At 40.9% G+C, this 24,434-nt stretch overlaps 2 protein-coding genes and 1 long non-coding RNA gene across 11 annotated transcripts in view; 2 read left to right on the top strand and 1 right to left on the bottom strand.

The window, feature by feature from the left end:
• Nucleotides 1–21: 21 nt before the first annotated feature.
• On the bottom strand, nt 22–22,061 carry LOC145716128 (uncharacterized). 7 transcript variants are annotated; one of them, XR_014138556.1, is made up of 7 exons: nt 21,028–22,061; nt 9,275–9,351; nt 8,505–8,596; nt 3,149–3,352; nt 1,973–2,103; nt 1,126–1,740; nt 22–482 (listed from the first exon to the last, which is right to left on the bottom strand). It is a non-coding gene; the product is annotated as an uncharacterized LOC145716128 (long non-coding RNA). The 7 variants fall into 7 exon arrangements; XR_014138555.1 differs by having other exon boundaries at nt 22–1,191; XR_014138554.1 differs by having other exon boundaries at nt 22–1,740.
• LOC102744698 (olfactory receptor 10V1-like) lies at nt 12,141–13,079 on the top strand. The gene has a single exon (XM_031019640.2). It carries the CDS (start codon nt 12,141–12,143, stop codon nt 13,077–13,079), a length of 939 nt encoding a protein of 312 aa, XP_030875500.2.
• A 109-nt stretch (nt 22,062–22,170) lies between the features above and the next one.
• PATL1 (PAT1 homolog 1, processing body mRNA decay factor) overlaps nt 22,171–24,434 on the top strand; it is a 37,912-nt gene continuing 35,648 nt past the window's right edge. For all 3 annotated transcript variants that reach the window (XM_081798053.1, XM_081798052.1, XM_081798054.1), the window contains exons 1-2: nt 22,171–22,427; nt 24,310–24,421. In XM_081798053.1, the coding sequence (XP_081654179.1) occupies nt 22,413–22,427; nt 24,310–24,421 (127 nt within the window). In that variant the 5' untranslated portion in view covers nt 22,171–22,412. The remainder of the gene's footprint in view (nt 22,428–24,309; nt 24,422–24,434) is intronic.

The following is a 24,434-nucleotide window of genomic DNA, read 5'->3' on the forward strand; positions in this document are numbered from 1 at the left end:
CTCCCTCTGACCCTCCCCGCTCTTGTGCTCTCTCTCTTTCGTTCTCTCTCTCAAATAAATAAATAAAATCTTTAAAAACAGGGGCGCCTGGGTGGCTCAGTCGGTTAAGCGACTGCCTTCGGCTCAGGTCATGATCCTGGAGTCCCGGGATCGAGTCCCACATCAGGCTCCCTGCTCAGCAGGGGGTCTGCTTCTCCCTCTGACCCTCCTCCCTCTTGTGCTCTCTCTCTCTCAAATAAATAAATAAAAATCTTAAAAAAAAAAAAAAATCCACAGGGATTCACCTTACCTTCTAGAGACAACAAGTTCTTTGGCTGGAGAAAAAGGTATCTTTCCCCCTGAGTTTTAGGTGCCTGTGGGTCCCACCACTGTCATTGTCACCAGCAGGAGATCCCTTTCTCACTCTTCCAGTCTCAACTAGATGGTTCCTCTTGGAGTCCTGTCTATCCATGCCAATGCCCACTTCTGGGTTTCAGGCTGCCCTGAGTCCAGGCCAGGGGACATAGGAGAGCGAACAAAAAGGGGCAAACCAACCACCAGGTCAGCTGTCCTCCAAATCTGGCCTTCTTTCCCAAACTACCTGTTACTATTTGCTTTTCAGAGCCCTCAGATGGCTGCTCCTTGCTTTCTGTCCAAGTTTTTTAGCTGCATTCAGTGGGAGGGACAGGGTAGATGATGCTTACTTCATTTTACCAAAACCAGAACTAATGAAGATATTCCTTTTTTATAGAACTAAAAGCTATCTCTCTATAATTTCTTCTTGTTGGGTTTTGCTTTACATTCTGGGATTTCATAAAAGAGAACTTATTTTTTGTCCCTCTAAAGGTCCCTATATCTTCAAGTTTCCTGTTCTCAAAGCCAAAATGGAAAGGGTAGAGGTTTTATAGAGTTTATGTTTCTTATTTTATGGTAAATAAACTCAAACCACAGGTTGACTTGGTAGATACAACTTGTGGAGTATCCAAGTTCAGTTGCTTTTTTTAAATCTCCATTTGAGGTTGAAAAGCAGACATTGCACAAAGTTTCTTTTCAGGATTGGTGGGACTCTTACATTTGGAGATAATCTTAGTCACCCCCCCCAAAAAATGCTTCTTATTTTGGCTTAGAGATGAACCCCATAATCACCCATTGTGGTCTCAGTCTTCCTCCAGCTAAGTTCTGCAACAGCGCTGATCCCTGGTTCCTGGTCTTCTGGAGAAGAACACAGTTTGCATTCTTTATGGCTTTTGGCAATTCTATATATATATTTTTTATTATGTTGTTGTTGTTAATCACCATACATTACATCATTAGTTTTTGATGTAGTGTTCCATGATTCATTACTTCCGTATAACACCCAGTGCTCCATGCAGAATGTGCCCTCTTTAATACCCATCACCAGGCTAACCTATTTACTATCTGATTTTTAAGTTGTTCTAATCATTACTACAATGTGATATGTTCATCTCTGGCTCTTCTACAGCATCAATACCTAGTCTCCTGAGATTTTCCTATTGTCTCTTAGGCTCTCATTAACTAATGCCATTTTCCGGTGAAGTTTCTTTTAAAACCTCTTGTCTCGGGGCTCTTGGGTGGCTCAGTCAGTTAAGGGTCTGCTTTGACTCATGTCATGATCCAGGGGTCCTGGGATCAAGCCCCACATCAGGCTCCCTGCTCAGCGGGGAGCATGCTTCTCCCTCTCCCCCACTCATGCTCTCTCTCACTAGCTGGCTCTCTCTCTCAGATAAATAAAAACTTAACCTTTTGGGGCACCTGGGTGGCTCAGTTGGTTAAGCGACTGCCTTCGGCTCAGGTCATGATCCTGGAGTCCCTGGATCGAGTCCCGCATCGGGCTCCCTGCTCGGCAGGGAGCCTGCTTCTCCCTCTGACCCTCCCCCCTCTCATGTGCTCTCTGTCTCTCTCATTCTCTCTGTCTCAAATAAATAAATAAAATCTTTAAAAATAAAATAAAATAAAACAAAAAAAACTTAACCTTTTGTCTCAGCAAGAGCAGTCCGCATTCTCTTTCAAAGTTCTGCATCTTTGTGGGACAGTTCCTGTAGGTTCCTGTTTATTGTCTCCTCCTCTCAGGTCAGTTGCACACTTAAAATGCTAATACATCATCTAGCACAAAGAGAACACTCAAAATAAATATTTGTTGAACAAAAATCTACTGTGAGTCCCATTGAATGAGCACAGCTTTCTAGTCTAAAGTTGTTCTTCTCACATCGCCAAGTTTTTGCTGTCTCATCATTTCTGTGGCCAAGAAGATTGATTTAAGTTAACAAGTATCTATCGAGTAACTATATGTGTAGAATTATTAAAAAATAAATTTACCATTGTTTTTGCCCTTAATCAGATATGTAGTCTAATAATTTTTTAAGTACACAATTACCTATAAGATAATATCATAGACAAGGTTTATATAAAGAACTATGAAAGTTTAAAGAGCCTATTCCTAAATACACTATTAGGATAGACTTTATGGAGAAAATACCTCTTTAAGTAAGAATTATAGGATAGGTTGGAGTTTGACGGCAAGAGACCCTAGGATATGTCTAGTATAATGGCATGAGATGAGCAAAAGCATGTAGGTGGGAAAGTATAGAACCTATTTAGGAAATGGCCTGATTAGAATACAGAGTAAAACTGAGATTCTGCTGAAAATCTAATGGAATTTAAGAAGAAAAAAATTTATAGAGAAGGTCTTGAATGGTAAGTATCATTTTGTTTTTAAACAATAGTGTTAACAGTGGGCCACAGAGCAGAAAAATAACATTAACAATTTTAATATATAATAAATCACAATATGGACATATTTCATATTTGGACAATTTAGAGATACTATTTTGTGAGGACCTACTATATAATAGATATTGTGTTGTATGCATTAAGTGGACATTAGCTTTTTTTTTTTTTGTCTGCCAAAAAGAGCTTAATCCAGATACAAATAATTTGAGTGAATGAGACATATGACAATGGTACAAATTTGTATGGAATACATAATATATTGAAACATAAGATCCTCTAAAACATTCTAGACCATTCTATTGTGAACAAAGTAGCAAAATTCACTTTTGATGCCAGTGAACTTTTATATCATCCAAGAGATATACAATGATTTTTCAATCCCAACAAAAACGCTAGAACAAATCCAAGTTATATTTACCAAATAAATTTGGAGCTATTGTCAAATATATAATAGAAAAATTGAGTTTGCAGGACACCTGGGTGGCTCAGTCGGTTAAGCGTCTGCCTTCGGCTCAGGTCATGATCCCAAGGTCCTGGGATCGAGTCCCGCATCAGGCTCTCTGCTCCGCGGGGAGCCTGCTTCTCCCTCTGCCTCTGTCTCTCGTGAATAAATAAATAAAATCTTTAAAAAATAAAAAAAAGAAAAAAGAAAAATTGAGTTTGCTATCATGCCTCTAAAAACACAGTATACAATGCTCTTCAGAAAATTGCTGATGATATAAATAAGGATATAGTTTCTAGAATGCAAGGCAAAGACAGACTTTAGAAGATATCTACTTTTAAATTCACTTTTCCAAGTTATAATTTGGCATAATATTTTATGTAAATTAATATTTTAAGTAATATAATGCAGGCACCAAAATTCATTGTACATAATGCCCTTAGAAGCAATGAAAGAGAACAATAAATTGTTTCAAAAAAAAAAAAACAACCACTGCATATATATATTGATTCCAAGTAAATTTTTCAGAGTCTCTGAATGTGGTGGCAACTTCTCCAACCCAGAAAATTAAAAGAAAAAACAAAACAAAACAAAACAAAAAAAACAGGAGCAACATGCATTTCAACTGTGAATTGAGAATCTCACAATCAGCTCATCAATTTCAAATCAATTTATTGTTTTTCTCTATTGAAAACACCAATATTATCTTGCAAAGAAAGGTTTATACTCCTAAGAGAATTTTCAGTATCCAAGTTGACATGTGTAATTTAATGAATTATGAAGAAAGTGAGCTACTGCAGTCATCTGTAAAACTTTATCCTTGAAATTGAGTGAGCACAGTAAGGAATGTGCTGTTAATATGAACTCAGTGTTTGCGGAATTAAAAATCTTAGTTTTCTAAGCTCTAGTATGAGATTCCTGTTTTAGTAGTGCAATGTATTTACAGTAATAATTTACTAGGCACATTTTCAAATACTATCTGGGTCTCGGGATTTTTTAACTCTCATTTTTAAATTTGCCAATATCAGTTGCTAGTGGAGAACATAGCTTCCCAAATTTAATATTTATTAAAATTTAAGGTCTACAGAAAGACAATTATCAAATGATCTCACTGATATGTGGAATTTGAGAAACAAGGCAGAGGATCATATGGAAGAGAGGAAAAAATGAAACAAGATGAAACCAGAGAGGGAGACAAACCATAAGAGACTCAATCTCAGGGAACAAACTGAGGGTTGCTGGAGTGGAGGGGGGGTGGGGGGGATGGGGTGGGTGGGTGATGGACATCAGGGAGGGTATGTGCTATGGTGACTGCTGTGTATTGTGTAAGACTGATGTATCACAGACCTGTACCCCTGAAACAAATAATACATTATATGTTAATAATTTTAAAAAATTTAAAAAAACTTGAGGTCTAAATGGCAAAGAAAGATGACTGTAAATCTAGTGATGGCTTCTATAAAACAGATATTAGAACTGGTAGGCACTGAAATACTCAGAAAAAGTTTGTTTCCATGGAAGCAAGAGGTATAAATATTTTGTAAGAGATTATTAAGACAAATTCCATATGATTTCACTTATATATAGAATCTAAAAAACAAAACAAATGAACAAACAAACAACCAACAACAACAACAAAAGAGAAACAGACTCATAAATACAGAGAGCAAACTGGTGGTTGCCAGAGTAGAGCGGAGGTAGGGGGATGAACAAAATAGGTCAAGGGGACTAAGGTAGAAACTTCCAGTTATAAAATAAATAAGTCACAGGGATAAAAAGTACAACATAGGAAATACAGTCAAAATTGTAATAACTTTAGGGGCACCTGGGTGGCTCAGTCAGTTAAACGTCTGCCTTCAGCTCAAGTCATGATCCCACGGTCCTGGGATCGAGCCCCATGTTGGGCTCCCTGCTCAGCAGAGAGTCTGCTTCTCCCTCCTCTCTCCCCGCTGCTCATGCTCACAACTCTCTCTCTCTCTCTTTCTCATGCTGTCTCTCTCTCTCTCTCAAATAAATAAATAAAATCAAGGAGAAAAAAATATTGCAATAACTTTGTGTGGTGACAGATAGTGACTACACTTATCATGATGAGCATTTTGTAAGATATAGAACTATCGAATCATTATGTCATACAACTGAAACCAATATGTCACCTACACTTCAATTAAAAATTAAAATAACAATTAAAAAATTGTTATATCCAGGACATATTTATTGTAGTTAAAAATTCAATTTTTCTATTATTTAAGTTCAATAATTTGATCTGTATACTTCATACAGAAATCATGTTTGTTTTAATTGTGACTGAAAAACAATGTGCTCAGCTTAACTTTTTAACTTGAAAAAGAATCATTTTTTTCTACTTCAAGGAAGCTTTATAAGCCAAGGGACCATGAAAATGATCCTCTTCTAAAGGTTATATGATCAAGAGAAATATAGAATCAGAAAGACAAAGGGTGGAACGAGAAAAGGTTACTAGAAAGAAGTTTTAATAAAATTAAACCAAAAAGTTTAATTAATAACAAGCAGTAATAATTATTATAGCCATAATAATACAGACTAAAGCCAGCTTAAAATAATAAAAAAGGACTTTAGGTTATGAAATCTGAATTTCAGCCCTGGCTCGAGCACTATCCTTTACTTAGCCTAGGTGAGCTTCTACTGACCCATCTGTAAAATGGAAATGATCATTTCAACCTCATAAGATAGTGTGAGAATAAAAAAGTAATGTAAAAGCACTTAGAAAACATTATATATGTGCACACTTCACACACACTTTACATTATTTTTTTTTTTAAAGATTTTATTTATTCATGAGAGACAGAGAGAGAGAGAGGCAGAGGGAGAAGCAGGCTCCCAAGGAGCAGGAAGCCCGATGCGGGACTCGATCCCAGGACCCTGAGATCATGACCTGAGCCGAAGGCAGACGCTTAACCATCTGAGCCACCCAGGCGCCCGCTTTACATTATTTTTAAACGAGCATATTTTTAAATCCACAAAAATTTGTTCACCTCTTTTTCTCCAACTTCGCCCTCCTTTTTTTTTAAATTTGAATTCAAATTAGTTAATATATAGTGTATTATTAATTTCAGGGGTACCTCCTTCTTTAATAAAGAAAAGTTTTAAGTCTCTTGAAAATAATGGTGATATTCCCCTGTGGTGGTAGTGATACCAAATCACTTTTTGAGAGAAGAAATAATAATAATGATTTTAAAAGTTTAAAGACATAACCTAAAGATATGTCTACTGAACATCAGAATATATGAACAGCAATGAAGTATGCTGTTAATGCAAAATTTGGCCTTCATCCTACAAAATGTCACGGGGCTTGCCTCAAAACAATCAAGTGTTCCAGAGATAAAAAGTGCATCATAGGGAATATAGTCAATAATACTGTAATAATGTTGGGGCACCTGGGTGGCTCAGATGGTTAAGCAACTGCCTTCGGCTCAGGTCGTGATCTCCAGGTCCTGGGATCAAGCCCCACATCAGGCTCCCAGCTCAGTGAGGAGTCTGCTTCTCCCTCTCCCTCTGCCTCTCCCCCTGCTTGTGTACTCTCTCTCTCTCTCTAATGAATAAATATAAAAAATATGTTGTAATAATGTTGCATGGTGACAAATGGTGGCTACACTTACGGTGGTGAGCACTGAGTAATGTACAGAATTGTCCAATCAATATGTTGTACATCTGAAACTAATATAACATTGTTAAATATACTTCAATACAAAATAATAATAATCAGATGTCTGACTCAATTTCTCAACCTTTATCTAGGTGATTAGATACACTATTTATTATGTTTTTTCTTTATGAAAATGACACCAGTGATTTACTCCAGAAGAAAGACTATTCTGGTTGTTGGTTTTTGGCTTAATGACATTATCACAGAAAATAACACCCAAGCACTATTTTTAAAACAACTGAGAAAGAGGGTGACTTCATCAAGGCAAACTACCAATGAAATGTAAGTCAACTCTTTAAAAGCTACTAAACAGTGGATGATAAAGGTTGTTTGTTTCTCTTGCTTTGAATTTCTAAGGGCTATACACCACTGTTGGAGGTGAAACTTGACTGGTGGACTGTGAAACCCTCCTAAAACACCAGGTTCCAAGGGATAAATGCCTCACTTGACCTAAAACACAGCAAGATGCAAGATTGCTGAAGAGACACTGTGCTTGACAGAAACCCCTGACGGTGAGTTTGGCTTCTGGGAAGGAGGAACAATGACAAGGTCTGTGCCACCACCTGGCACTTGTTTGTGGACAGGGATCTGGGGACACCCGGGGGAGATTGGTCCCAAAGATCCCTGCAAAAGTTATAAAGGCTTGAGGATTGAGGGAAACCTTTAGAAATAACACTTGGATTAGAAGATCATTCCTCCTTCCAGAGGAAGGTAAGTTCTCAGCCAATTCCAGCATCTCTCTTAGCTGCCTTGTAAGGCATCAGATTCCTTACCTACATGCTTAAGAGCCAACTCTGAAGATTATGGCAAAGGAGATACACCACCAGAGTTCTTGATAATAAGATGATTCTAATTATCCCTTAGAATAATAAATATTCTGTCTTTGTCTTTGGCTTTTGTAACATCTGTAAAAGTCTGGAAGACTGGCTCCACAAGGAAAATTCTGATCTATGTTTTGACTTTCTTTCCAGGTAATCAGTGACTTATAGACCTGCCATTTATCATGGGTCCTTGTTCTCACAATTTAGTCCAAGTGAAGACAGACAAAAAGAATCAAAACAGTTTCACTATGCATTGAATAATATCCAGTTTGGGTTCAGAGCAGAAAAACATCTGACAACTTCAAAATGAACAGAACTGGGAAGCTATGCATCTAGTCACAAGAATGGCAATGACCATTTCGTGGGTAAATAGGCTAACGCCTTAACATGCCATTATTTAACACAAATCTGTATGGTCCTAAGGAATCAGGTGGAAATTCTTTTGGCTCTGGCTCCAAGATTCAAAATATTCTGGATAAGTTCCCTACTATTTTTCATCTCTTACGAGGATTGAACTACTCCTTACTAGAACATCAAACTATCTCAGACAAAGCTATATGTTCTCCCTTTCCCTCGTATATACAAGCAAAAAAAATCCTTCATTCATTCATGTATGCATTCAGTCTTATATTGCTTCCTGTATTCTGGTACAATGATAGGTGCTGGGTGTACAATGGTATGCATGAGATATGAGAGCCATGAGCCCCTCCTTCTTGGAGAATGTGAAATAAGAGAAAATATAATATAAATAGCCTAAGTCATCAATGATAGTAATTAAAATTCAGAAAGGTCAAGATACACTGGAAAATTCAGATGAAAATGGAAATACCTTTATAGTCACTGGATTCCCTCATGGGACTAGATTGTCCTGGTTCAAATTGGAGTAATAACAATGTCACACCCACATACTTACACCTTGTCCTGTGGAGGTAAAGACATGTAATTGTACATAGGGAATGAAAAGCAGGAAAACATGATCATCAAAGATTTGATATACTATTATAACAGAATAAGAACTCATGTTATCTATGGCAAGACTCACACAGGGCCATTAGTACAGCTTTTCAAAAATCAATTATGGCAATAGCTAGCCTGGAATGACACCACCACCAGATACTGTACAAATCACTTTATAGTCATTCCCTCATTTAATCTTTACAACAACTTTATGGGATAGATGTTGATATTATTTGCATTTCGAAGATGAAGAAAGTGAAGTGCACAGAGAGAAGCTGTTCAGGGTCACACAGATGGTAAATAGCAGAGACAGGGGATGGTCCCAGGTCTTCTCAACTCCAGTACTCAAATTCTTAACTCTGCAAGGCTTTACTGCCAGTTCTGCAGACCAACTGGTATGCCTGTGTTTTTAGGAACCAGAGATTGATGCTTTTGGTGCCTGTAAACACAGCTTTAATCCTAAAATAATCTGACCTCCTTAGAGGCGAAGCCAAGTCTCACCAAGTTTTATTTGAATTAGCAGCGTTTTTAGCATACAAACCTTGTAGTTCATGGAATTGGCTACAAGTTCTGAATAGAATTCTCTTTATCTTTTCCTCTAGCTTCATTAAAGTCATTCTTCTATATATCTAAGCGCCTTACCCTGAGAAAAGCCATTTGCTGGTTTGTTCTGAGTTCACTGGGAGTGTCAGTGAGAAGATCACAGCTGGTTCATGGTCCTGCAACAAGAATCAAGCTAAGATTTATGTAATCATTGATAAGTACAAGGAGATCTAAATGCTAGTCTCTCTTCTACCTCTAAATCACTGAAGGATAATGGGTCAGTTAATTATCCTTCCTGTGCTTCAGCCTCAAGATGGAGGTCTTAATAGCTACATTCCTACCTACTGAACATTTTAAGGCAATTAAATGAGATAGTGAACATAAATACATTGAAAAAGCATAGAGTGGTCTATAACAAATTGCCCCTAAGTTGTTATAAAGACATCCAGTTGTTCTTCAAGGTTTATATCCAGGTTATGTCACTTTTTCCTCCTATGTGCATAGTGCTCTAAAACATTCCCCCTTTCAGGGTGCCTGGGTGGCTCAGGCAGTTAAGAGTCTGACTATTGATCTCAGCTCAGGTCCTGATCTCAGGACCTGTAAGTTCAAGCCCTGTGTTGGGCTCCATTCTGGGCACAGAGCCTACTTAAAAAAAATTTTTTTAATAAAATAAAAAAATTAAGTGTTTCCCCTTTACAGGGACTGAAAGAGAAGTTGAGTTGATTCTGGCAAAATCAGGTAAGGTGCTATTGACAGGTAAAATGGTATTATAACTGACCCTCTTCATTTACACTCCCACCCCCATGCATCTTAGCTCACATTTTCATTTTAGCTGGGTAAATTTTTCATTTTACCAGGAAAAAAATAATTTTATGAATGAAAGTCTTTACAAGGCCCTTCAACTCTTATCCCTTTGGTAAATGTCTAGCCTTCCTTCCTGGAGGGATGAGCCTGACCCAGATCCAAGCAGTAATTAACAAACCTATAGGAGTTTGGATGACTTCCTATGGGATGACTATTGGGTAGAGGGTGTGTTTATGGGTGTGACAGTAACTACAAAAGAAGGTGAAACAAGGCCCTGGCTGTCTTAAATGCTCTAGTCTCATTTTGAAGTTTATTCTAGCCCAATCTACTCCCTATAGTCTAGAGGAAACTCTATATTCGGTGCTTGGTCCCGTTCAGTGGTGAGGCCCAGAGCAGGGCAATGCCCAGACCAGAAATGCACATCAGCCTAATCTTCAAACAGAGATTCAGGGAGATGGAGAGAGAGGATTATTTTCCTCATACAGGAAAATAGTGTGAGTTTTGAGCACTGAATTAATTGAAGTCAAACTAATAAGTACTAATAAGATGGGCAGATTTTCAGTGACAATGTTTCCTAAACACAAAGGAACTAAGTAAGCTGCAGCCAGCTTGTAAGAGGAATGTTTTCCTTCCATGAACCCTTAAGTCACACTTTACAAGACTATATGCTCTGCCTAAATGAAAATCTACCCATCAAATGAATAAAATCTTTAAAAAAAAAACAAAATAAGAATAAATAAAAAATAAATAAACGGGGCGCCTGGGTGGCTCAGTCGTTAAGCATCTGCTTTCGGCTCAGGTCATGATCTCAGGGTCCTGGGATGGAACCCCGTATCGGGCTCCCTGCTCAGTGGGGAGTCTGCTTCTCCCTCTCCCTCTGCCTCTCCCCCTGCTCATGCTCTCTCTCTGTATCTCTCTGTCTCAATTGAATAAATAACATCTTTGAAAAAAGAAAGAAAGAAAATCTACCCAGGTTGTGAAAAACTTATTCATTTATTTATTCATTCAACAAATATTTATTGGTCACCATACTAGGCATTAGAGGGGGAGGAATAAGATGTAGTCCTTACCTGCAAAAGATCATATATCTATGATAAATAAAACATACTTAAAACAAATTATCACAAAAAATAAAAGAAAAAAATTAAAAGTTTGTTTTAGAAAGGTGTACAATATATCATACTTGATACTTTCTCTGCCATATGCAAGAATGTGGGCATTGTCCAATTGTCAGAGGGGGAAGAATTTTCATAAACTTTCCAAAGCTAGATGTCTATACTGATGCTGTTTCTAAAACTGCTGTACTTCTCTTGACTTTTGGTTAAAAATACAGAGAAAGGGGCGCCTGGGTGGCTCAGTCATTAAGCATCTGCCTTTGGCTCAGGTCATGATCCCAGGGTCCTGGGATCAAGCCCCGCATCGGGCTCCATGCTCAGCGGGAAGCCTGCTTCTCCCTCTCCCGCTCCCCCTGCTTGTGTTCCCTCTCTTGCTGCGTCTCTCTCTGTCAAATAAATAAATAAAATCTTAAAAAAAAAAAAACACAGAGAAAGTTTGTAAACAGTATGGGGTGCCTACAGTTAAGGGCCAAAATACTAGAAGGCTCAGAGTTTTTTCTGCAATCACAAACCAGTAATGGAGCCATCATGCTCAATGCTGCTGCACTGGCCCAAGTTGACCTCTTTTTCTGTCTAGGAAGATAACCCTTCAGAGAACAATGGAGCACCCTTTATATGGGACAATATGATCCCAATGTATATTATAGGATTTGGACTCAAGATCATTATGACTTCATATTTGACAGCCAGTATATTATTGCTAGGCAATGCGTATGTTTAGAAATTCAGGGGTTATTAGTTCAGCTGGTTCTTGCAAAACAAAAGTGAAGTCAAAGTCCTGAGCTCAGTTGCCACATGGGGCAAATTAACTTGGCTCTTACTCAAAGTGACAGGCTTTATAGTTAACCTGAGCCAACTCTCTTGAAAATGTGAGCCAGCAAACACAAGCAAGAATAGAGAGTGACCTGCCCAGTATAAACTCATCTTCAAGATTATTAAAGCTAGAGGGGCTAACACAGTATCATCACCTTCATCCTAAAGCTCAAAGCACTTTCTTTCCTAACATACTTTTTCTTTTGTCCTAGAAAACCTGATGTGTCACCTTTATGGGGGATGAAAACCAAACCATAGACATCCAGTTCCACTTTCACCCATTTTCACCCATCCTGGAGATACAAATACTTATTTTTGTGGCTTTCCTGCTAATGTATATTGGCAGTCTCATTGGTAATGCCACAATCTTTCTCACTGTTTGGGCAGAGTGTTCACTCCACACTCCCATGTACTTCTTCCTGGCCAACCTGGCAGTTCTGGAGATCTTTTACTCTTCCACTGTGGCCCCTCTCGCTTTGGTCAACCTCCTGACCATGGGGAGAATACCCATCTCTTTCACTGGCTGTGGCACACAGATGTTCTTCTTTGTCTTTCTGGGCAGTGCTGACTGTATCCTCTTGGGGATCATGGCTTATGATCGGTTTGTAGCTATTCGGGATCCCCTGCGTTACACCCTCATCATGAGATGGCAGCTCTGTGCCCAGCTGGCTACAGGAGCCCTGGTCCTTGGTTTCATTCTAGCCTTACAACTAACGGCTCTGATTTTCCACCTGCCATTTTGTGGCCAAAACAGAATCACTCACTTCTACTGTGACGTACTCCCGATCTTGCGGTTGGCCTGTGGAGATACCCGAATGCAAGAAGCCATGATCTTCATTTTCAGTGTCATCATCCTTACTATTCCCTTTTCCCTGATCTCCATCTCATACATCTTCATTGTGGGTGCCATTTTGAAGATCCGCTCCGCAGAGGGGCGGCACAAGGCCTTCTCTACCTGCTCTTCTCATCTGACCGTGGTTCTCCTCCAGTATGGCTGCTGTAGTCTTATCTATTTACGCCCTAGCTCTAGCTACAACCCAGAAATGGGCCGTGTGGTGTCTGTTGTCTACACCTTTGTCACCCCCGTCTTGAACCCCTTGATCTACAGTATGAGGAACAAGGAACTGAAAGATGCACTAAATAAGGTAATGAAAAGACATTTGCTGCGCTAGGCAATGTGGGGGTTTCTGGGCTCATGTAAATGGCATTCTTCTTCAGAAAATGATCAACTCAGGGGAACTGATTTACTACTTCCTCGGGCCCCAGTTCCTATTTCTAGCTCCCAAGTATAGAGCAAGCTCCTGAAAGTTAGGTATTAACATTTAAAATAAGAGAAAATTCTTAATGGGTATGTATTTTGTTTGTTTTGTTCACTGATCCACCCCCAGTGCCTAAAATGGCTAAAGCAGATAGTCAATACATATTTATTGAATTGATGAATTCCTTCAAGTGATGTCAAAGGACATTCTTATTTGTTATCTCCTCACAAGGTTATATACTGAGACATGCTGTTAGCATTCCTATATACTCATAGAATAATTACAAGAGGTTCCCTCTAAGAGCACTAATAATTCTTTATGAGTTTCCACTCATAAAGCCTTATTTTTCTCCTTTCTATTGACTGAGTCTTGGGAAATGTTTATTGTGACACCCATTAGTGTTGAAAAGTTATAAAAATAATATCTGGAATGTAATAAATATCTGGAACGTGTTGTCATTTCAAAAGTGTAATTTGTGATGTTTCAAAATTATAAATAGTATCTTCACCCCATTCAGAATGGGAAATTTCAAGAAGGGGTCAAGGGACTAATGGTTATTTGGCAGAACTGGTACAAGAACTTCTTTTCTCTGTTCCTGCCAATCTGTCTTATTATGGTTCTACTTTTAAAATAACATTTTTCCTGGGCGTCTGGGTGGCTCAGTTGGTTAAGTGTCTGCCTTCAGCTCTGGTCATGATCTTGGAGTCCCAGGATTGAGTCCCACACTGGGCTCCCTGCTCAGCGGGGAGTCTGCTTCTCCCTCTGACCCCTCCCCTCATGTTCTCTTTCTCTCTCTGAAATAAATAAAATCTTTAAAAAACATAAAGTAACATTTTTCCATTTTTAAATATAATACACATTGATTTTAGAAAAACTGGGAAACATATAAAAGTAGACAGAAAAAAGTTAAAAATCATTTCTAACCCCACCAATTAAAATAAACCTCAGATAATATTTGGGTACTTTATACATTATGAGTATTATATTTTGAACTTTGGTATCCTGCTTCATTCTCTAACTTGTAATATAAACATCTGCCTTGCTGAAGTAGCCTTCTAAAATATGATTGTCATAACATTTCCGTTTATCCTTATTGGCGTTTAAATGGTTACCAGTCTTTCATTATTACAAGTATCACTGTGATAAACATCTTTAAATATGATTCATTGTGTGTTAACTCTAATTACTTCCCTAGGGTTAAAATATTTGAAACCCCTATTTACACACACATTGCCAAATTGCATTCCTGAAGACTATAAATTTATACTCCCAAAAACTATTTACAAAAGTATTTGCCTTATAATTTCATGGTCAACACTGGGCTGGCTTCCTTCCTTTCCTCCTTCCTTCCATTCTTCCCTCCTTCACTCTCTCTCTTCTTCCTTCTTTCTTCCTTCCTTTTCTTTTTCTTTCTTTAGTTTTTCCTTATTTGTCAATTTGGTGGTTTTACAATGGCAACTGTTAATCTTGTTTACATTTAAATAAATTGACCTTTTTATATATTTTATAGCTATTTAAAAACTTTGTGGGTTGGGGCGCCTGGGTGGCTCAGTCAGTTAAGTGTCTGCCTTCAGCTCGGGTCATGATCCCAGGGTCCTGGGATGGAGCCCAGCATCGGGCTCCCTGCTCAGCGGGGAGCCTGCTTCTCCCTCTCCCTCTGATCCTTCTCCCCGCTTGTGCTCTCTCTCTGTCCCAAATAAATAAATAAAATCTTTAAAAAATTTTTTGTCGATGGACATCTTGGCTCTTTCCAGAGTTTGGCTACTGTAGACATTGCTGCTATAAACATTGGGGTACACATACCCCTTCAGATCCCTACATTTGTATCTTTGGGGTAAATACCCAGTAGTGCAATTGCTGGGTGATAGGGTACATTAATACATTATATGTTTAAAAAAAAAAAAAGATAGTAGGAAGGGAAAAATGAAGGGGGGGGAATCGGAGGGGGAGACGAACCATGAGACTATGGACTCTGAGAAACAAACTGAAGGTTCTAGAGGGGAGGGAGTGGAAGTTTGGGTTAGCCTGGTGATGGGTATTAAAGAGGGCATGTATTGAATGGAGCCCTGGGTGTTATACGCAAACAATGAATCATGGAACACTACATCAAAAACTAATGATGTAATGTATGGTGATTAACATAAAATTAAAAAAAATTTTTTTGTGGGTTTTTCTTAGATGCTTAAAGAATTTTAAGATCTATTTTTAAGTCTTTGTACTTTATTCAATACTTTGTGTTGAAGATATTTTGAAAGTTTATTTTATACATATATTACATGTTATATATACTATTTATATATACTATATAGGTTATTATAGAATTCAGTATTCAAATTTTTGCTTTGTGATTTTTCCATTTTTATAGTAAATAAATTCTGAAAATTTATCCTGAAATCATACAAATATTCATCCATATTTTCTTCTTGCTGCTTTATGTTTAAAATTTTGATGGAACTTTTTTATCATTCTGGAATTTATTGTGTTGTATGCTGTGCTATAAGGCTTTAACTTTTACCTCAAAATAAATAACCAAATGCTTCAGTATAATTTTCAAATCATGTTTCCTTTATCCATTGAATTATCATCTTTTTCACATAGTAAATACACATTTCTGTCAAGTTCTATTTCTTGGGTGCTTACTCTGGTCCATAAATCAGTCCGTATATTCCTGCACCAACACCATCTTATTTGTACCACTGATATTTTATGATCATATCATATTAGAATCTCTTTCCAGAAATTTGCCACAGTTAAAAGGTTTGGAGTTTGCCTTCAGACAGGTTGTGGTGGTTTCAAAAAATCCTTTGCTATTCCTCCCTTTGCAAGGTCGAGCCTAATCCCCCTCCCCTTTGAGTGTGGGCTATACTTAGTTAACTTATTTCTAGCAAATAGAATGTGGCAGAAGTGATCCCTATGACTTCTCAGACCGGGTCATAGAAGCTACTGTGGCTACAGCCTCTCCCTGGTTACTCTGGGAGAAATTGCCATGTTCTGAGAACAGCCAAGAAACTCCAAGGAGAGGTCCATGTGGAGAGAAACTGAGGCCTCTTGCCAACAGCCATATGAGTGCACGGACCCACCTTCAGATGACGGGCGCCCTAGCTGACGTTTTGACTGCACTTCCTGAAACACTACAAGCCAGAACCACCCTGCTAAGCTGCTCCTCCTGGAATCCTGACCCTCCAAAGTCTTGTAAGATAGTAAGTGATTTTAGTTTTCAGCGGCTATGTTTTGGAGTAATTTTTTGGGCAGCAATAGATAACATAGCCCCCGTTATTGGAATGAACACAGCAATGACTGACAAGCTGCATTTTATGGGGATTTTGCACGCACATGGCCTACATTCCACCATGGAAATCAGGGAATGTCCTTACCAAAGATTTTATAAGCTCCAAAACTGCAAAAATTTCCCAGGTGTCCTTTAATTTTGTCCCAACTTCACACACCATCATATAAACCCAGTAGTGGTGGTGGTGATGATGACTTTTTAAGGGAAGAAAAATACTTACCTTGATTTGACTTTTGTTTCAAGAGGTCTCCTGGCCTCTCTTATCTAAAAAGCCTTGTCTCCTACTTCTTAGCTCCAATTTTCCAAAATGACCACAATGACATATCCCTTCCCACATGCTCTCCTCCCACTGTGATGCTGACACTCTTTCCGTCCAGAGGTGGGGTCCATCTTTCTTGCCCTTGAATCTAGGTGGGCTTATCACTACAGCAGAAGTGACACTATGTCACTTTCGAGACTAGGTCCTGACAGGGGATATGCTTCCAACTGGCCCTTATGGGACACTTGTTCTTAAAACCCAGCCACCATGCTGTGAAAAAAGTAAGAAACCACATAGAAAATCCATATGTAAGTGCTGAAAACCCCACCGAGGTCTCAGCTGACAGCACCAACTGCCAGGCAGTAAAACTTCAGATGGTTCTAGCAACCACCACGGAGTCAGTCCCAGCTTCAAGCTACAGTACCACATGATGCCACCTGGAGCAGAGATGAGCTGTTCCAATTGTGTCCTGGCCAAACTGCAGATTCATTAGCGAAATAAATCGTTATTGTTTTAACCACTAAATTTGGATGGTCTGTTATGCATATCGAATAACTACAACATCCCAAGTTAACCATCAAAGTCCAAAATGTCATGTGTTTTACAGTATAAATATCCTATCTCACCAATAGGAAAAAAAAAAAAAAGAATACCAGAATGCAAGCATCTCTTCAATCAAAATTGCCCTAAGTGTTAGCTACTAGGTGAGGGAAGCAAGTGTGCCTGAATCATTGTATTTTACATCAGGTTTCTGTGTAATAGAATGCCTCAAGAAGGTAGCATTTGGAGAATGGTGTTCATGGAATTTGACTAATTTTCATACGTTTTTGAGCAAACCTCTTTCTCTTGCAAGGTTTGCCCAAAGGAAGAGATACAGCCAAGTTCCCTCCAGTATATCAGTCTCAGGGAACAGCCCGGATCTCTTTCCCCAACTGTCTCAAGAAAGGGCCAGAAACTAGAAGCTTACCTACCTTCTCTTACTTAGACAGGGGGAAATACAGAAGTCCAGCTAATGCTCAAAACTGACTACCAGTGAGCCCGAGGCACAGGGAACACCAAGGTGTTGGATGGGGAATTAGGCTTTTTAAGCTTTCATAGGATTTCCTCCCTTACTCCCTACCCTTCTTAGTCCTCTTCTACCCTGCCCCCATTTCCTTAGCCCCAGCTGTTGCCAGTAAATGGGCAATGATATATTCTGAATGGTATGCTGCTACCCGACCCTGTTCTCGTGATTCTATGGGAACTGTAAGAAACCAAGGCAAAGAGATACTGAAAGGTACTTGAAGACCTGGGCCTTCAAGGTATAGCATGTGAAGACCTCTCCTATGAACCAGGAGGTAGAATCCATTTTTTATTTTGCCAATTCTTCTCTACATATTGGTTTATGATTGAAAGAACTCAAAAATGTTCAAACAATTACTATTCAGTGCTGAAGTAAATGATGTGATAAGAATAAAATGCTGAATGCAAAATATATAGTTTCTGCCTTCCATCACTTATTCTGAGAAGGGCCCAGGAAGGAGGGAATCATCATCCTTTCCTGGGATGTGTAGATAAATGACAAGGGGAATCGTTCCCTGTGCCCCCATCCCTGCCCTGCAATGCTCAAAAAAGCCAAAGGAAATAATGGAAGCAACTACAAGCTCCCCCCAACTCTTACCACAGTTCAGTAACAGAAAAATGTATGAAGAAGCTGGTTTTCTGCTTTTATTTTCCAATGCCATGATCTACCCCGGAAAACGACCATATTTCCCCACCTCTACATGGCAGCCAATCAGTACTACTACTAATACAAGACAGATGTCCCCCTGATGCATTAGTGTCAAGGCCTAGTCAGCACTAAGTTGCCCCCCTGGGATCCATAGCAGGAGGGTGGGCCGGCTCCTTCTCACTCATTCTTGACTCTCCTTTTAATGATCCTTCATGATTTCACCTAGTGAAACCTTCTATTTTTCACCTTTAAGTAGTATATGAAATAGTTAAATTTTAAAACATTTTCTCATTATACTACCAAAAATCATTTTATTTTTTTAAAGATTTTTTTATTTGAGAGAGAGAGTGCAGGAGCATGGGGGGCGGGAGGAACAAAGGGAGGAAAGAGAGAGAATCTCAAGCAGACTCCCCGCTGACCGCAGAGCCCGAAGCAGAGCTTGATTTCAAGATCCTGAGATCATGGGGCGCCTGGGTGGCTCAGTAGTTAAGCATCTGCCTTCAGCTCAGGTCATGATCCCAAGGTCCTGGGATCGAGCCCTGTGTCGGGCTCCCCGCTCAGCGGGAAGCCTGCTTCTCCCTCTCCCCCTGCTTGTGTTCCCTCTCTCATTGTGCCTGTCAAATAAATACATAAAAATCCTTAAAAAAAAAAAAAAAAAGATCCTGAGATCATGATCTGAGCCAAAATCAAGTCAGACGCTTAAACAACTGAGCGACATGTGGTAAACTGTAAAATGCCCCCTCCCCCTAAAATGTCCATAGCCTAATCCCCAGAACCCATGATATGTTACTTTATACGGTACAAGGGATTTTGCAGATGGGATTGAGGATTTTGAGATGGGGAGATTATCCTGGATTATCCAGATGTCCCTACTGTTATCACAGTCTTTATAAGAGGGAAGCAGGAGGGTGGGAGAGAAAAATGTCGTAACAGAAGGAGAGGATGAGAGGAAGAGTTTGAAAGATGCTTGGCTGCTGGCTTTGAAAATGGGAGGATGGGGCTATAAGCCAAGGAATGCAAGCAACCTCTAGAAGCTAAGAACAGGTAAGGAAACAGGTTCTCTCTTAGAACCTCCAGGAGGAACACAGTACTGTAACTTTACTGGCTTCATGAAAAATCACCTTCTGGGCAGTCCATCACTCTTTCTCCTTCTCTATAACACTTTGCATTCACGTTTAATGTCTTAAAGCAATGATTCTCAAAGTAGAACCAGCGGCATCAGCATCACCTGGAATTTGTTATAAATGCAATTAATTCTCAGGTCCTACTTCAGACCTACTAAATCAGAAACTTTGGGGATGAGGCCCAGCAGTGTTTTAATTAGCACTCTTGATGCGGCAGAGAACCACTGATTTAGAGTTGCACATTACTTAATGAAAATCAATGCCATCTAAGAGTCTCACAAGAAAATGGATTGTTTTACCTCAATTTTTTTAAAAGATTGTATAGAGCCTATAAATACCACAAGGGATTATTTGCAGCTTTTGGAGAAAGGACAGACGGTGCTAAAGAAAACTCAGTGGCTTTGTCTAACTGATGCCCTCTCTCAACTGTCAAAGCCTCTTCTACCTACCTGGCATGCAAGAGAGACTTTTCTTTCACCCACCCAAAAGGACACTCTCCAGAGGCATCATACCTTATTTCGAAAGAATCACTTGTGAGAGAACTTGTACCCACCCCATCTTATTAAAGGATCTATTCCACACACACACACACAAATGCATTATTCTCTTAAAGGAACTCTCAATCTCCCTCACAAACAGGTTGTTAGGTGAGAAAAAATGGATAATTTTGTTAATCCTCTCTATGACACCGTGACTTCTGTTTCTTTAAATACTGCGTATTATTTCTTTCTTTCTCGAGTTCACCCACTTCATTTATATTCAGACTTTCCTATTTTCCTTTATAAACTGCTTTAGCTATATCCTGAAAGTCTTAATATGTTTTATCATTCAGTTCTAAACATTTTCTGCTTGCCATTATATTTTCTTAAGTAGTCCATGAATTAGAGATGTTTCTTTTTAACGTCTGATTTCTAACAGTGATGAGAAACATGATTTGTATCAAGGATTAGCAAACATTTTCCATAAAGAGCCAGTTAGTAAATATTTTAGGCTTTGCTTGCTTAATGGTCTCCACTCTAAGTACTAATCTCTGACTTCATTGCCCTAAAGCAACCAAAGACAATTTATAAATAAATGAGAGTGACTATTCCAACAAAACTTTACTTAAAAAGGCAGGCAACGGGCCTGATTCAGCCAAAAGTCATAGTTTCCAACCCCTGGTCTATATAGTACAGATTCTTTGGTCATTATTAAGACTTGCTGTTACCTAATACTGTTTTGTAATGTTCAGTGCATGCCTGAAACCCAACAATCATCTTAGCCTCCGCCTGCTACTCTTCTTTAAGGTTCAGGCCTGGTCCACGTAAGCACTTGCTTTTGTTAAATTGTCACAGTGCTTCAGATACTAGGTTTTTGGACTCAAAGAGGCCCCAGTTTCCAGCTTTGCTACTTGCCATTGGGTTGTTTGGGGCAAATTACTTAACATCTCTAATCCTCTGGTTCCTCACTTACAAAAGAGAGAAAACAATAGTACCTACCTCGCGGGGTTGGCATAAGGAAGGATTTAATGAGATAATCCACATACAGCACATAGCAGAATGCCAGGCAGATTTCAACCATTATTAGTAACAGTAACATCATCATGCCATTGAACCACTACTCTGTGAGGCAGGTACCATTAAACCCATTTTACAAAGAAATTACGGCTCAGAGATGTTTAGATAACTTGCCCAAAATCTGATGGCCAGTGACAAAGCACCGATTCCCACCCAGAAATTCTATTTCCAAATCCAAAGTGTCCAGGCTCAGACTCTAATTAGCATGTGAGGAATTTACTGTATGCCATTCCTAGGCCAGGCTGCATTTTCAGACACGCGGAGAAAGGAGTTGCGAAATGCACAGGAATTCATTCTTCGCGGTTGAAGTTTAGTCCTTACGGGAAAAGAGTGCCGTGAGTGCAACGGGCCGAAAGGGCCTGAGCGGTGCCAGCACAGGTCGCGAACCCTCAGACTCCCGGAACCAGGGTGCGGAGGCTTATAACCAGGACAAACTCTTTCCTGGGCGCGGTCCGCTCGGGAGGTGGTGTCCCCCAGCCGGGGTGGCGCTCCGCGGCCTCGATGACCTTGCTGCCCACGGCCGCGCTGCCCTTGCTGGCTCCCCCGCGCCACGTGCCCCGAGCGCCTGGCGCCTAAAAATACAACCCTGGTCGAACCTCCCGGAACAAGCCTCCGCTTTTTATAAAAACCGGGCGCCGTCATCACCTCGAGACACATAAATCACAGCCCCGACCTGCTGTGGATTCAGCGGGTGACGTGCCGCTCAAAGTGGCGACGAATTCAGCCCCTTTCGATGACCTGCACCTGCTGGGCTTTTCCCCCTCTACTCCGCGCACAGGGTGTATCGCGAGGACAGCCGAGCCCCCCGATGACCGTGCTGGTCGCTGGAAAAACAGCCCAGGAACCTCCATTTCTCCCAGCCCGGGCTCAGCCTGGGTCTCTCCAAAGCCACATCCTGTGACAATCACAGGGGTTTTCTCCGCCCCGTCGGTGACGGAAAACTCGTGACTCGGACCTGAGCGCGGGGCGGGCGCAAAGAAGCCGGGGGCGGAGCTGCGAGTCCGGCTCCCGAGGAAGCCCCCGACGGGCGGCGCGTGCGCAGTCTCTCTCCACGGGACCTCCTTCCCGCCGCTGACACTAGGAAGCGGGACGCGAAATCTGTCCCCGCGCAGCCGCCGCGCAGGGCGCCGACCGGGGCGGCCGCCCTCCCCGAGGCGCGCCTGTGCACGTTCCCACGCACGCTCCGGCGTACGGCAGCGGCCAGGGGTCGCGAGCCGGTGGAGGACCCGCGCTTGGAGGACCGGGGAGTCAGCGCTTCTTCCCTCCCTCCCCCACTCCCCTCCCCGCTCCCTCCCCCCTCCCCAAGAATGTTCCGCTACGAGGTGAGCTCTTGCGACCGGAAGTGACTCCTCCCTCCCTCCCGCGCCCCCTTTCCTCTCTCACCCCCCGCGCGTCCGTCCCGCGCCCCTGGGGAAGGAGGGGCTGGCAGCGGGACCCCGGGGGCCGAGTAGAACGCGTGGGGCCTGGGGTCGCGGGTTTAATCCGAAGGCGGTGAGCCGGCTCCAAGGGGCGGGACTGTCCTATCAGTGGCCGCTGGGGAGAGTTGGCCTCTGTTTTGGGGTGGGGAGCGTCCGTTAAGTGCTGTAACCACACCATCCCCCACCCCCACCCCGGGAGGAGCCGCGGAGGGGAGAGCGTTGCACCCACCCCCTGGCTCTTCTTGAGGGAGAGTCTCCAAGGAAAGCCTAGAGACACGTTTCCCGCCTTGGACCCGGAACCAGCTCCCCTCCAGTTACACACACACCCGTCCGCACGGGCACCCAGCGTGGGGGGGGGGGGGGCGCTGGACTTGCCCTTTACTGAGGCCCAAGACTGTTTACCAAAGAGGGCTCCGAGTTGGGAGGGGGCGTGTCCCGCGGAAGTTCTGGGCGAGTGGAGGGAGACGTGAGTTTGGTGACCATCCCGGGAATGTAGCAATAGTCGAGAGTCCTGACCTGCCACTAACTCACTGTATGACCTTGAGCTACTCTTAGTCTCAGGCTATAAAGTTTCTAGATTTGTAGACTGAGAGGGCTGCTCTGGGTGATCCCTAAGAGTCTTTATAATTTAAAAAAGCAGTGATTTGGTTAAGTAGATCTTTGTGATTTGGAAAGGAGTGCAGCTAGAAGTTGCTTCTGATGTGGAGGCAGTTGTATCCCTGCTTTGTGGAAGTTTGGAAGGGTTTAAGACGGGTAGAATGGCCTTTCGGCCTAACCTTGCTTTTGGGAAAGCCTATTTAAGGAGGTTGCCTAGCAAGGTGTATCACAGACCTGCCTGTTGATATGTGGTATTGTGATTCTGAGTCTTTGCAAACTGGGGACACATGTACTTGATAGGAATGGTTCAAGACCAAACTGACTTGATGTAAACATGGAGATGATGAGGTGCAGTGGGCAGAGTTGCCAAAAGAAAAGAGAACTTGGAAAATAAGAAATTAGTTGAAAACTGAAGTGGAGCGGGGTAATATTTAAAATAGAACAGACCTAAATTATTGCGGTGATAACTAGCATTGTTTAGCAATCTATAATCTTTGCCAAATCTTTGCCTCATTTAATCCTCACAACTCTCTAAGGTATCATCCCTTTGTTACCACTCAGAGCCTAACACAGAGCTGGAGACACAGTAGGTACTTAAGAGGTATTTAATGAGTTAACCAGAATATGACTTAATCAAGTTTGCACCACTTGTAAGAATGGGGCCAAAACTTGAACTCACCATATCACAGCTTTTCCAGAGTTCACTTAATTGGGGTTGAAAATTTAGCTTTCTGTTTCGTCACCAGAGTTTGGGCCTACAGAAAACAGAACGGGGGGAAATGAAGAGAAAGCTTTAAAAGGACATAATAGTTGAAATTTTGACATGAAAATGAGGAACATGATACTTTTGTTGAAAAGTATACATAAAACTCAAAATAATGATAAAGTGTGCATTTTGAGTTGTCATTACTATTCTAACCAGTGATGTCAAGAAAGTTGGGGGCCTAATTCCTTGGTTGCGTGAAGAAATACTACTATTAGATTCTTGATAGAGAAATGGAGTGTTTGGGAAAAGAGAAACTGAAAGAAGATACTGCCATTTTCCAATGTCAGTAAAATTGGGGGTAGAAAAAATGCTGTCTTTATAAGAGGTCATAAGCTATTCTGATCATTGGGAAGATAAAATGAACATTTTTTAAATGAAGGTGTGAACTTCATGAATAGATAATCTCTTTTCTCTTTTTTTTAGTCTTTAGAGGATTGTCCTCTGGATGAAGATGAAGATGCATTTCAGGGCTTGGGAGAAGAAGATGAAGAGATTGATCAATTCAATGATGATACATTTGGGTCAGGTGCCGTTGGTAAGTGACATCT

This window comes from Leptonychotes weddellii, chromosome 11, assembly GCF_054177405.1.
Source record: "Leptonychotes weddellii isolate Sample4059 chromosome 11, ASM5417740v2, whole genome shotgun sequence".
NCBI classification, from domain to species: Eukaryota; Metazoa; Chordata; class Mammalia; order Carnivora; family Phocidae; genus Leptonychotes; species Leptonychotes weddellii.

Bases quoted from the DNA above. Each gene is read 5' to 3' on its own strand.
- LOC102744698 (XM_031019640.2), top strand. From the start codon at position 12,141: ATGGGGGATGAAAACCAAACCATAGACATCCAGTTCCACTTTCACCCA.